General features: G+C 48.1%; 1 protein-coding gene across 7 annotated transcripts in view; it reads right to left on the reverse strand.

The window, feature by feature from the left end:
• CACNA1B (calcium voltage-gated channel subunit alpha1 B) overlaps window positions 1-14108 on the reverse strand; it is a 176099-nt gene that overhangs the window by 30444 nt on the left and 131547 nt on the right. For all 7 annotated transcript variants that reach the window (XM_055144303.1, XM_055144288.1, XM_055144268.1 and 4 more), the window contains 4 exons: window positions 13436-13552; window positions 13158-13223; window positions 10688-10779; window positions 7653-7797 (listed from right to left, as the gene is read on the reverse strand). In XM_055144303.1, coding sequence (XP_055000278.1) covers window positions 7653-7797; window positions 10688-10779; window positions 13158-13223; window positions 13436-13552 — 420 coding nt within the window. The remainder of the gene's footprint in view (window positions 1-7652; window positions 7798-10687; window positions 10780-13157; window positions 13224-13435; window positions 13553-14108) is intronic.

Below are 14108 nucleotides of genomic sequence, written 5' to 3' on the forward strand. Positions count from 1 at the left end.
GTGTAGATGTACCAAAGTTTCTTTAACCAGTCATCTCTTCTCGGGCACTTGGGTTTTTTCCAGATTCTGGCTATTGTAAACAGTGCTGCAATGAACATGTAAGTGCAGATGTCATTTCAACTATACTTTTTTGCCTCTCCAAGATATATTCCCAGAAGTGGTATTGCTGGGTCAAATGGAAGCTCAATTTCTAATTTTTTGATAAACGTCCATATTGTTTTCCAAAAGGGCCGAACCAGTCGGCATTCCCACTAGCAGTGTAGAAGGGTCCCTTTCTCCCCACATCCATGCCAACACCAGCTGCTTTTGTTCTTTTGGATGTGTGCCAGTCTCTGTGGTGTGAGGTAGTAGCTCACAGTTGTTTTAATCTGCATCTCCCTGATGATTAGTGATGAAGAGCATTTTTTTCATGTGCCTTTTGGCCATTCGTATTTCTTCCTTGAGAAAGAAAAAGAAGGAGAAACTTGAGAAAGTTTCTGGTCATTTCTTCGCCCCATTTTTTGATGGGGTTGGATGTTTTCTTCTTGTAGAGTTCAACCAGTAATTTATATACCCTTGATATCAACCCCTTATCGGATGGGTATTGGGTAAATATCCTTTCCCATTCTGTAGATTGTCTTTGTTTTCTGGCCACTGTATCTTTTGTGGTGCAGAAGCTTCTTAGTTTAATATAGTCCCATTTGTTTATCTTTGTTTTCAATTGGTTGATTAGCTGCGTGTCACCTTTGAAGATACCTTTAGCTTCAATATCGTGGAGGGTTTTGCTGACCTTGTCTTCAATGTACCTTATGGATTCTAGTCTGATATTGAGGTCTTTAATCCATTTTTATCTGACTTTTGTGCAAGGTGTTAGGTCGAGGTCTAAGCCCATTCTTTTGCATGCAGTTGTCCAGTTATGCCAGCACCATTTGTTAAAGAGGCTTTCCTTGCTCCACTTCACATTTCTTGCTCCCTTATAAAAGATTAGATGATCATACATTTGGGGTGTGTGTAGGGATATTCCACCCTATTCCACTGGTCTGCAGCTCTGCCTTTGTTCCAGTACCATGCTATTTTAATTGTTACCGCTTTGTAGTAGAGTTTAAGGTTGATGCCTCCCATCGTCTTTTTCCCAAGAATTGCTTTAGCTATCCATGGGCGTTTGTTGTTCCATATGAATTTCAGGATTGCTTGGTCCATTTCTTGGAAGAATTTCATGGGTATCCTTATAGGGATCGTGTTAAATCTGTATAATGCTTTGGGAGTATTGCCATTTTGACAATGTTGATTCTCCCTATGCATGAGCAGGGGATATGTTTCCATTTCCTCATGTCCTCTTTTATTTCACAGAGTAGTGTTTTACAGTTTTCTTTGTAGAGGTCCTTTACTTCCTTAGTTAAACTGATTTCGAGGTACTTGATTTTCTGGGGCATGACTGTAAATGGGACTGCTTTTTTCATATCCCTTTCCTCTGTCTCATTGTTTGAGTATAGGAAGTAAAGGACCTATTTGAGTATAGGAAGTAAAGGACCTGTTTGAGTATAGAGTATAGGAAGGCCATGGACCTTTGGGTATCCATTTTATAGCTTGCAACTTTACTGTACAAGTCTATTGTTTCTAAGAGTTTCTCGGTAGAGGTGTTAAGATTCTCTAGATATAGTATCATATCATCTGCGAATAGTGAGAGTTTGGTTTCTTCCTTTCCTATGTGGATGCCCTTAATATATTTTTCTTGCCTAACCGCTATTGCAAGTACTTCCAGTACTATATTGAACAGAAGTGGTAAGAGTGGGCATCCTTGTCTTGTCCCTGATCTTAGAGGAAAGGCCCTTAGTTTCTCTCCACTGAGGATAATGCTTGCCATGGATTTGTGGTAGATGGCTTTGACTATCTTGAGGAAAGTTCTTTCAAAACGCATTTTACAACCCCACATTTTACATTAGCACCTCAGACGCCATTTACCACAGGACTGAAAGTTGGTGGGAGCCTCATGTTATTTATTTCATGAACAATCCTGCCTGATAGCCACTTTTCACATCTGTGAGACTGCGGAATCCTATCAAGTACTATTAGAACTGTCTTTATTATTATTATTATTTTGGGTCACTCCTGGCAATGCTCAGGGGTTACTCTTGGCTCTGCATTCAGGAATTACTCCTGGTGGTGCTCAGGGGACCATCTGGAATGCTGGGAATCAAACCCGGGTTGGCCGAGTGCAAGGCAAATGTCCTACCTGCTGTGCTATCACTCCAGCCTCCCATTAGAACTGTCTTGTTCATACTCAGTTCAGGGACTTTATGTGTCTTTTCCTAAGTGGTGTTGCTCACTGGTTTCTCTTCTGTGACCTCTTTGTCTGGCTTTACATCATGATAATAGAATGGCTTCATAGAATGCATGAGAGGGTTTTTCATACCCCCCCTTTCTTTTGTTTGTTTGTTTTTGAGCCACACCTGGCAGTGCTCAGGGATAATTCCTGGTTCTACACTCAGGAATCACTCCTGGCAGTGCCTGGGAGACGATATGTGAAGATAGGGATCAAACCCAGGTTAGCTGCAAGAACCTTACCTGCAGTACTATCTCTCTGTGGCCCATCCCCTTCTATTTCTGAAGTAGGATCATTAAAAGAAATTTTTTCTTTCGGGTGGGGGGCTCCCAAGCAGTGCTCAAGAAGTCCAGTGGACCCACTGGAGATCCTCAGCCAACTGAGACAGCGTTTCAGTGCATGTGTGCAAGGATTCAGGATGCAGTACTACTCAGGTCTGTGGTGCTGGGCATACCAGGGTCACCCTGGTTGCCTCAGGGGCTTTCAGCAAGCACTTGATGCTAGGCATGCACCTAACTGCTGTGTTATTTCCCAGCCTCATGTTATTTTTTAATATCTCTTTCATTCTACTAAAATATAAATAATCTCATCAACTGAAGCATGTGTGACTGAGTCAGTGGTCCAAACACTCAGCAGCATCATTCATCAAAAGGATTTCTCATCTTCTCAAAGAGAAATTCTATCCCAACAAGCACCAACTGCTCTTCCATCCCCACCTCTACAGCCATCATTCAACCCTGTCTCAAGGGCTTTTTGACTCTGGTACCTCATGTAGGTGGAGCATCTTTCCTTTGTGACACTTAATTTCACTTTCCACAATGCAATGTTTTTGAGGTTCATTCTTAACATGGCAGTGTCAGCCCTGCCTCCCTTTAAAGCTGAATAACACTCATTGTATGTTTATATTCCATCTTGTTTATCCACCATCTGTTCGTGTACCCTCATCTACCTCACCGTTGCATTGATGTGACTAATGTTGCTCAGAGCATGGATACAAGCATTTAATCAAGTACTAGGGATGAGGCTCAGTGGTAGAACACTTGCTCTGAAGGTGAAGTCTGGGTTGATTCCCAGAAACACACACACACACACACACACACAATCTACACAAGCACTTGTTTGTTCATCTCACTTTCAATATTTTGAGTGCATGCCCAGAACTGGAGAGCAGGATCCTACTGTCATTTTTTTAATTTTTTAAGGCACCACCTGCTATTTTCCATTTTCCTTAAAAGGTGGTGGCACATTTCACATCCCTACCAGCAGTGCACAAGTGTTTCAATTTCTCCCTGTCCTCAACAACCAACATTGTGCTTCTGTTTTGATTTTCTAATAGCCATCCTCAAGGGTTTAAAGAGGCATCTCGTTGCGGTTTTGATTTGAATTCTGCAATTAGTGATGACAAACATTGTTTCTATGTGGTTATTGGACATGTATGCATTTTTCTTTATTTTTTTAATAATGTAGGAGTACTGCTATTTATTCAGCCATTGATTAAGCTGATTGAATTGGGCATGAACTCCAACATTACTTTTTTTTATTCTATTCTGAATGTTAACTTTATTTTATTATTTTATTATTATTTCCCCCACTTTTTTTGATTCACCATGAGATACAGCTACAAAGCTTTCATGTTTGAGCTTCGGTCACATAATCATCAAACACCCACCCCTTCACCATTGCACACTTTCCACCACCAAAATCCCCAGTATTCCCCACCCCCCCATTCCAATCCTTCCCAGCTTGTGTGGCAGACAATTTCCCCCATATTCTCTCTACTTTGGTTACATTTGATATTTCGACACCAATCTCACCACCACTCAAACCTGCCAAAAAGGCAATGCTGGACGATTTGTTTTGTATTGCTTGTTATGGATAGAATATAATGCCCAGGAAATTCTGTGTCATTCTCTTCCAGGGGTTTTAGTTATAGTATTGGATCTTGACCACTGATGAGATTACATGGCGCCAGGGACAGTTTGTGGGTGTGACTGCCAAGCTTCTGGAAAAATGGGGACGTGGAGGGAGGAGGCCCAGTCCCGATCCAAATGGGCTTAGAGATTTCAGTCACGGGTTCCCGCATATCTGGGTTTTCCTGCTGGTCCGCTTTCGGGTGAGGCTTGTGCCCTGTTGGGTGAGGCTTGTCTGAGCATGTGAAGAGCGGCCTTGGGCATGGCGGTGGTTGAGTTATGGAGGTTTTTGGCTGCCAGGGTTCTGCTTGGGGCAGGGAGGGAAACAACCCATTCCCCCTCTGAGGTGCCCTAGTGAAGACAGCCTGGCACAGGGTCAGGGCATTCTGCGGTGCTCTCTCCTGGGAGCTTTAGTTTATAGTCTCTGGGTCTTGGCCATTGATGAGATCACATGGCGCCAGGGGCAGTTTGTGGGTGTCACTGCCAAGCTACTGGAAAACTGGGAACCTGGGGGGAGGAGGCCGAGTCCCGATCCAAGCGAGCCTGGGGCTCTCAGTCACGGGTTCCCACCTACCGCTGTGCTATAGGCCCTAACTGCATCTTTTGATCTCTTTCAAGATTTATGGGTCTCTGAAATAAGGCCAATAAATGAGCTTATATAGCTGAGCCAGAGGTGGTCTGTGGGTGTGTTTCCCACGTACCTGACTTTTGGCCCTTTTAATTCTTGGTAAACTTGGCCCCAAGCGGTTGGGGTCTGGCCAAAGGGACAGCAGCAACTTTGGGGTATCTGGAAGTCTGAAGGCACCATCAAGCTGCTGATGCACTCGCCCACAGGTACAGGTTTACCTGCTGGCGGCGCCATACCCCCACATGCATTTTTCTTTAGAGAGTTGTCCGTTTTATCAGATTTGCCAATATCTTCCCCCGTTCCTTTTCACTTTGTTGATCATATCCTCTGATGTATACAAGTCCTTAACTTCAAACAACCCAATTAATCATTTTCTTTTATTATTTCTAATTCTACTATCAAATGTAAAATTTCTTTGCAAAATCTGAGGTCATAGAGATTTGCTCCCATGTTTTCTTCTAGAAAGTTTAGGGTTCTAGATCTTATGTTTAGGCCTTTGATGAATTTTTAGTTTATTCTGGATATGCCAGGGAAATGCTTTGCCCTGAGTGGGGTGTGGTGTCATGAATGTGGTCATTTGCACAGTTCATCCTCTGTAATCAGAAGCACACAGGCCAGGCTGATGGGTTCAACTTTGTACCCAGGATCTTGAACATGAGAAGTCTTTGAACAAGCTAGAAAGCAAGACTCCTCCCTCCCTGAAGGACGGTTGGTCTCCAAAAGCCCTCCTGAGCCCATCCATTGCCCACAGTGGATCTTACAGGTGTCGGGGGTAACACCAACATGCTAGCCCTATTCTGGTTCCTGGAAACTCACTTTACAGATTTCCTGTAGTTCTCCAACAGTGTGCAGCTTACCGTTTTCAAACAGGTTCCCAACCACCATGACTTTCTACTGCCCCCTCCAAAACTCCCAGGACTTCAGGAAACACATCTTCATCTTATCTGATTATTGGCCACTTTTTTCTATCTTGGTCTAGCTGAAATATGGATGTCCCTTATTCTCTTCTTTTTTCAAATCCTGCTCTTTCTTATCATGATCAATATTCTCCCTGATCCCCCAATTTCTAAACGCCAGAATCTGGTTTCTGCTTTTATGTCCCCTTCCACTCTCATCATCACTTTCTGTGATTAGTGACTATCCAGAGACGGGACAACCGTACTTGGCTTCTCTTTCTGCTCCTGGGCCTTCTGGTCACAACCACCTCCACTCTTACCTTTTAATGTGTTATCTTCTGGACTTATTTCCTCTAATTTTTGTGCCTTAAATGTCTTTGTCCACAGGACGATGTGATCTCACCTCTTTCTATCCCCAGCTAAGTAAGATCCCATATCCAGACTAAAATCACATTCCTCTTTTTGCAGTTGGGGGGATCCCAGGATTTGGGCCACATGTGGTGGTATTTGGGGGCTACACCCAGCTGGGAGGTCATGCTTGGGGAATCAAGCAGCGCTGGAGATTGCACTAGGCTCAGCCGGCCCGGGCAGGGCAAATGTCTTATCCCCATACTATCTCTCCAGCCTCTAAACTCACATTTTACACTCACTCTTCTTTTCTTCCTTCTGCTCATCTGGAAGATTCACTGTCTGTGACATTCTTCTCTGCCCATGGAGCCAAGCACGTGTTGCTTCACTCTGCCCCTGCTCTGGCTATGAGTGTGCAGTGCCTCAGCTATCCCTGTTGTCGCCCATCATCTCTTGACACTGCTGCAGGAAGGCTCTGGTCCCCGTGCCACAGGGCCTCTGCCTTCCCAGTGCGACACACAGCCCTCCGTCCTTGTGTGACTTGCCTCTGGCATTTCACACTATCAACTCTGCCTTCCCATCTGAGAAACTTTCTTCTTTGGACTTCTGGGTCAGACCTCTCCTGATTCTCCACCTTCTCGGTCTCTACTCCCTCTAAATTTCTAGGCCCAGTGCTCTGTTCTGTCTCAATGTGCCCAGAGCTCAGTATTTGGCCTTCCTCTGAAACTACAAACAGTCTGCCTAGTTTGTTGCTCCTCTAAGTTTAGCAACCATGAAATCACCTGGGAGTTTGTTAAAACTCAGGTTCCTGGGTCTTTTACCCCAAGAGCAACAATTTGGGAGAGGTCTAGGAACCTGCATCACTCAAACGATTCTAAAGTCAGAAGAGTCTTCATCTAGCAGAGACCGACAGGACATCACTCAGCCCCCAAAATATGCAGACACTAATGACAAACTGCATCTTCAGCCCAAGCGACCCAGTCTTCCTATTTCAGGTAAGGGCCACTGAATACCCAGACACAGATTCTTCTGCTTTCTCTCCACTTCTGTAGCTCTTTACATCAGGTCAGCTTCTCACTGACCCGAGTCCACCCAACTCTTCTCACATTCCCTTTCCCTAGGCCATAGGAACCTCCACTTTTCCCCTATTCACTTAACAGTTCTCCTGTAGGTTCTAAGGCCAAGAGGACCATGTCAGCCCAACTCAGACTCCCAGAGGCTCTGCTGCCTTGGGATAAGACCTACACTCCAGGGATCTGGCACTCTTATCTCCCAACCTCATCCTAATTGTTTCTATCATCTCATTCACCTGGGGTAAGCTGACTTAGGTACTGCCTTTGAGGTCCTGTCAGCATGGTGGAAGTCCATCTCGGAGCTGAGAACAAAGGGACAGGCTCCCAGGAAGACTTAAAACCTTGTCTACAGAAGTACCTCCAGGAGTTCATCACCAGGTTAGTCCCTTGGGGCTAATGGCAGTGTCTCTAGGTGAATAGACAAGCTTTTAATATGACATGCGTGAAAAGCCAGAGATGTGAAATCAAGCAGCTGGTGTCATGACCAGGACTTACCAGAAAGGAGCAAAGGAAGATGAAGGAGACGAAGTAAAAGTAGGCGAAGTCACTTCCACACTCACTGGCACTGGCGTGCTCATCACAGGCCTGGTTGCTGAGACAGGACAGCATGATCTCGTGCCAGGCCTCCCCGGTGGCACTCCTGAGAAGGGCAGAGCCATGAGGCCCTGGGGCCTGGGAAGGAATGACTTCAGTCCCACCCAGGGACCAGGGGTGCAGGAACTCTAAGAAAGCTGGGTCAGGCATCCCTCCTCTGGGTCCCTACCTCAGAGAACCCACAGAGGCATCAGGCTCAGGTAAAAGAGCTGCTTCTTTGCAGGAACCCTCTGGCCACTGGCTTTAAAGTTGCTCAGTAACTGAGAAACTGAAAGTCCCGAGTAGAGCCGCTGGGTCAGAAGCCAGCAACAAAGTGCACACCCTTTGGGGCTATCAGGCACCTTGAGGCCAGTGCTCCAGCAAGGTCAGGTCTCTTTCCTCAATTCAATTAATGCAGCTGCACAGACCCTGGTGCCAGTATCTGCATCCCCATCTCACTATGTCTAGTTCATCAGCTCTCCAGCCTTCAGAAAACTGCCAGAGTCCTTCCTGCTCAAGTGGAGCTAAGCAGCAGTTGTTCCTGTGAGCTGTAGCCACAGTTTTCTAACTGGCATCTGGCTGTTCCCCTGTGTCTAGCAGTGGTACTAAACACAGGCACACCGGTAGGTATACTAACACAGGCACACCAGTAGGTATACTAAACACAGGCACACCAGTAGGTACACTAAACACAGGCACACCAGTAGGTATACTAAACACAGGCACACCACTAGGTGTACTAAATACAGATGCACCAGTAGGTGTACTAAACACAGGCACATCAGTAGGTATACTAAACACAGGAACACCAGTAAGTATATGAAACACATGCATATCAGCGGGTGTGCTAAATACATGCACACCAGTAGGTATACTAACACAGGCACACCAGTAGGTACACTAAACACAGGCACACCAGTAGGTACACTAAACACAGGCACACCAGTAGGTACACTAAACACAGGCACACCTGTAGGTATACTAAACACATGCATACCAGTGGGTGTGCTAAATACACGCACACCCATAGGTATACTAACACAGGCACACCAGTAGGTATACTAAACACAGGCACACCAGTAGGTACACTAAACGCAGGCACACCAGTAGGTATACTAAACATAGGAATATCAGTAAGTATCCTAAACACAGGTGTGCCAGCAGGTGTACTAAACACAGGCACACCAGCAGATATACTAAACACAGGCACACCAGCAGATACACTAAACACAGGCACAACAGCAGATACACTAAACACAGACACACCAGCAGGTATAGTAAACACAGACACATCAGTAGTTATACTAACGCAGGCACACCAGTAGTATACTAAACACAGGCGCACCAGCAGGTATACTAAACACAGGTGCACCAGCAGGTATAGTAAACACATGTGAACTAGTGTGTGTGTAGTAAACACAGGCACACCAGCGAGTGTACTAATGAGAGGTGCATCAGCAGATGTACTAAACACAGATGTACCAGTGGCTATACTAAATACAATGGCATCAGTGGTGTACTAATTAGAGCTATGCCAAGAGGTGTATTAAACACAGGTGCACCAGTGGGTGTACTAAACACTGGGGAGGCAACTCCTGCTCAACACCCTTTGCACACTGCAAAGGACAAGAGTGACCAATTTCCCATAGCCGCAGTCAGTCACCCCTCCCCAACCCCTGCCATTTAGCCCTGATCATGAACCCCAGCCACACCCACCTAAGCTGTTTCTCATATAAGCCGAGACCCTCTCTTGCACCCAGCCTGCAGAGCCCTCTTTTTTCCCTGCTAGGCTTGCAGACACACTGAAACTGATGTGTGCCAGACTTGCCCAGGGCCAGAGGCCTGGGCTCACCTCTGCACTGTGCAGCTGCCCTTAGACAGAAGCTGGGCCACTCTCCAATGGCCACTGCCAAGGTCAGGAGTGGGCTTCCTGCAGGGCAGCAGGTCCAGCTTGCGCCACACCACAACTGAGAAACAAAAAGGGCCTCAGAGAGCAAAGGCCGACTCCAGGGCTGGCCTCAAGTACTGGTGGCACAAGGAGGTCTTGGCAGCGGGAGAGCTTGAGGAAGCACAGCAGAAGACCCTATGGCCTGAGGAGGGCCAGAGAGTCTAGCCATGTGTGACCAGACTGATGCAGGACCAAGAGTGGAAATCTCACTCCAGGCAGCTCAGCAAAGCAAATCTGCTCTAAATTCATTATATTCACACCTTCCAACAAAGAAACTGCTTGAGCCCCAAGACAGCTGCTCAGAATGGTCATACCTCCACCTGCAGCCAGGGCTCTGCACCCATCAGCATGCAGAGAGACATGTCCCACATGGGAAGAAGGCCTGAGAAGGGCACTCCCATTAGCACCCCTTGTCCCTAAGGGGAGTTCCTCCCTCCTAATAGGAAGGGGTGCATGCTGGGCACTCTGGAGGCAGGAGATATCTGACCTCTCCCCAATTTCATCTCAAAGCAGGACGGCCCCAGGTCCCCAGCCCAGAAAGAGTGCCTGCCCTCTTCCCAGAACCTCTGCAGAGGGTCTTCCAAGCCCCTCTAGGCCCCACTTGGGGCCTGGCGCACTGGCCCCAGCACCCATAAGGCTGAGGTTCTTGTCAGGGCAGTGGTTGGAGGTGGCCACTCAGTCCTGGCCACTGGGCTCCTTACATGAGAGCAGTAGCAAACTATCACAGGCTCCTGCTGACCGGCTGCCCAGATCCCAGGCCCCAGGGACCATGGGTACCACAGAAGGGGAAGCCCCAGAGCAGCACACAGGGAAAGGCCTTGCTACAAACTCCACAGCCTCCCTGGGCACAGATCTGGGGGCAAGTCCTTGTGGGGAGCATAGAACAGAGAGGCAGGACACGCTAGTGAGGGAGAGGGACACTGGACAGACCCACTGAGGGATGGTCAGCCTGGCTGTGCTGGGGGCAGCCACACTCCCCATAACAAGCTTGAGTCTAGCCAGCACGCACCTGAAGAGCAGCATCAAGGCTTGCAAAAATGTCCGGAAGTTGTTGTGCCGATTAATGCTGGTTTCATCATCCAGAGCAATATTTCCGAAGACCTAGAATAAAGACCAACAGGCTGGTGTTCAGGGGCTGGGGCCAGGGAACAGTGGGCCTTCAGGCTCTCCCTGGGGGTCGCCATCATTGCTGCAGCCTCTGTGCATCAGCGGGAAAGATACACACCTGTCCTGAGTGTCAGAGGGCAGCTCCGACCCTGCAGGGACCACAAGACTACCACGGGGGCCAAGCTCACTTCCTGGCTCTGCAATGTAAGTCGGGGTGCAGCGGCTTACATCCTTATCTACATGAACCCCCACAGAAATGCTCTCATGAATCACACAAATGTTCCCCGTAGGGGGAGGGTGGGAGGGATGCTGGGTTTATTTGTGGTGGAGAATGGGCACTGGTGAAGGGATGGGTTCTCGAACTCTGTATAGGGGAAACATGAGCACAAAAATGTATAAATCTGTAACTGTACCCTCACAGTGATTCACTTATTAAAAAATAAATAAATAAATAAATAAATAAATAAATAAAGTGTTCCCCGTAAGACTTCTGTGAAAAACATGAGTCTGGCTTTCTTTCATGGAGGATGTTGCTGGACTATGTCCAGCGGTGCGCAGGGAAAACTCCTGGCTCTGTGTTCAGGGACACTCCTGGTGTTACAGGAGGGACAATAGGTGGATCTGGGAGCAAAGGAGGATTTGCTGCACATAAGTCAAGTGCCTTAACCCCTTTACTCTCTCCCAGGCTTTCTAATTGATTTCTTTCAGGGTAACAATGTCAATGAGTCAGTAATAATATTTAGTTCTTTAAAAAAGAAAGAATTATTGTATCAATGATACTATTTGCTGGGAGATATTCTAACCATTTATTATTTATTTTTGATGGTGTGAGGAGCCAGAGATTAGTCCAGGACCTTATAGATGGGAGAGTTATACTGATTATAGTTCATTTAAAACCTAAAATCCAGGGCTGGAGCAATAGCCCAGTGGGTAGGGCGTTTGCCTTGCATGCGGCCGACCCGGGTTCGATTCCCAGCATCTCATATGGTCCCCCGAGCACTGCCAGGAGTGATTCCTGAACGTAGACCCAGGAATAACCCCTGTGCATCTCCATGTGTGACCCAAAAAGAAAAAAAAAAACTAAACTAAAATCCAGGACTAGAGCTATAATAGGGAATTTGCCTTGCATGTGGCTGACCTGGGTTCAATCCCCAGCACCCCATTTGGTCCCCCAAGTTCTGCCAGGAATGATCCCTGAGTGCAGAGCCAGGAGTAATCCCTGAGCACTGTGGGTGTGTCCCCCACAAAAAAGACCCCCGAAACCCAACTGAGAAGTTGATAAGATCGTATTTTGACACACACAAGAAACAGCAGCAACATCTGTTTTTGTACCTTCACAAACCAAAGCAGAAAAAGATATAAATGGGTTTTAAATAGCACCAATCTCATTATATTCCAAAGCAGCCTGAACTAGTTTAAAAGTAGTTCTTATTCCCATTCACAACTGTGCCTCAGAAAATCAAGTTCCTAGGAATCAGTTTAACAAAAGAGGTGAAAGACTTATACAAATAAAACTATAAAACACTACCAAAAAAGAACATGAGGAAATAAAAACACATTCCCTGTTCATGGATCAAGAGGATTAACAAACATTGTCAAAATGGCAATACTCCCCCAAAGCATTATACAGATTCAATGTAGTACCTATGAAAACACCCATGTTTAAAAAAAAGAAAACGATTAAACACTCCTGAAATTCATATGGAATAAAAACCCTCCCCAAATAGCCAAAGCAGTCCTAGGGGAAAAGAAGACAGGAGGCACCGCTCTCCCCAACTTCGAACCGTACTGAAACGCTGTAGAAATGAGAACAGTGCGGTAGCAGAGTAGGTGCAGCTGGCCGGGCCACGCTGCTGCGAGACGGCTCGGCTCTGTAGTGTTTCCTGACCGAGTGCTCTTCCGCTATGTGGACATGACGCGCCTGAGAGGCTGAACGCAGGGAGGACAGTGCCTGGCTGGGCCTGCAGAGGGCTCCCGTTGGCGGGACTGAGTCCCATGCTGGAGCTCGAGGGGCTTTCAGAACTGCTGCTGACCATCGGACTCCCAGCACTGGACACCACACAGGTGCATTCAAACACCTGCTTCCACAGGCCAGCACCTACCAACCGTGCCAGTACCAACTCCAACAGTTCCTGGAGTCCCATGCCAGGACTGCACGCCACAGGCAGGAAGGGGCAGACTCCAGTTGGGCCCTGACCCAAGGCCTATCCTGTGTCTGCCCATGCAGACAGCTCGAGGGTCCGGATCACAGAAGGCCTTAAGCGGGGCTGAGCTCCTAGAAGTGTTCACTGTCAAATGCCCCCTCCCACGAGCTGTCCTCCGTGCCCCTCCCCATGTGCCCCCACCCCTGTGCCCGGCCCCAGTCCACGCACCTGCATGCCTATGATGGCGTAGATGAAGAAGAGCATTGCGATGAGCAGGCACACGTAAGGCAGGGCCTGTGGGGACATCAAGGGGGCTCAGGGCCAAGAGTGCCCTCTGGACAGTGGCTGGGAACCCAGTCCTCAAACCCCACCCTGGAAACAGGCCCTCCTCCCAGGCCCGCCTCCAGGTGTCAGTGAGAAAGCTCACCCGGCTATGGCCACAGGGAGAGCTGCTGGGGTGGGCGCCATGGCAGGCCTGACAGGCAAGTGGCAGTCTGGGGCCTCACCTTGAAGGACTGGACAAAGGTCCACAGCAGGATGCGAATGGTGTAGCCCTGCCGGAGCAGCTTGATGAGCCGCGCGGCCCGGAAGAGGCGGAGGAAGCTGAGGTTGATGAAGTTGTTCTGCATGGAAGAAAAGCGGGTCTCTGGCCTTCAGAAAAGAAGTTACAGGAGAGCTGCCCCCCACCCACCCTTCCCCAGGTCTCCATGTCCCACAGAAAAGTGTGGAAAAAGAAAAGCAGAGAATCGTCACTTCACAGTCGGAGCAGCCACTGGCCACCAGAAACCCTACGGGAAGTAAAGCTTGTCCACAGACCACTTCTCATGCAGCAACTCTGAGAGACACCTGCCCTCCCAGCTCCCTGCCCTCACGGGAAAGACCAACAACAGTTCTCTGAAGCAGATCCCTGTGGCCAGGCGGAGCCCGGGGTCACCTCTGGCTGGGCCTCCTGCACTGCCCTCCTCTCACAGCACAATGCCAAGCAGGGCTCCTGCTGTGCCAAGTGTCCTGCAGGGACCAGTGGGCCTGGGGCAGGACTCGCTTCTACCTGGCAGAGGAGCAAATGCCCCCTGGCACCACTCCAGGTGCCCGCAGGCAAGTCAGGAGGAGGTGGGAGTGTTGGTGGCGTTGTGCTCACCCGGAGGGCACCTCTGCAGCCCACCAACAGCGCTCTGCTCC

This window comes from Sorex araneus, chromosome 1 (assembly GCF_027595985.1).
Source record: "Sorex araneus isolate mSorAra2 chromosome 1, mSorAra2.pri, whole genome shotgun sequence".
Lineage (NCBI taxonomy): Eukaryota > Metazoa > Chordata > Mammalia > Eulipotyphla > Soricidae > Sorex > Sorex araneus.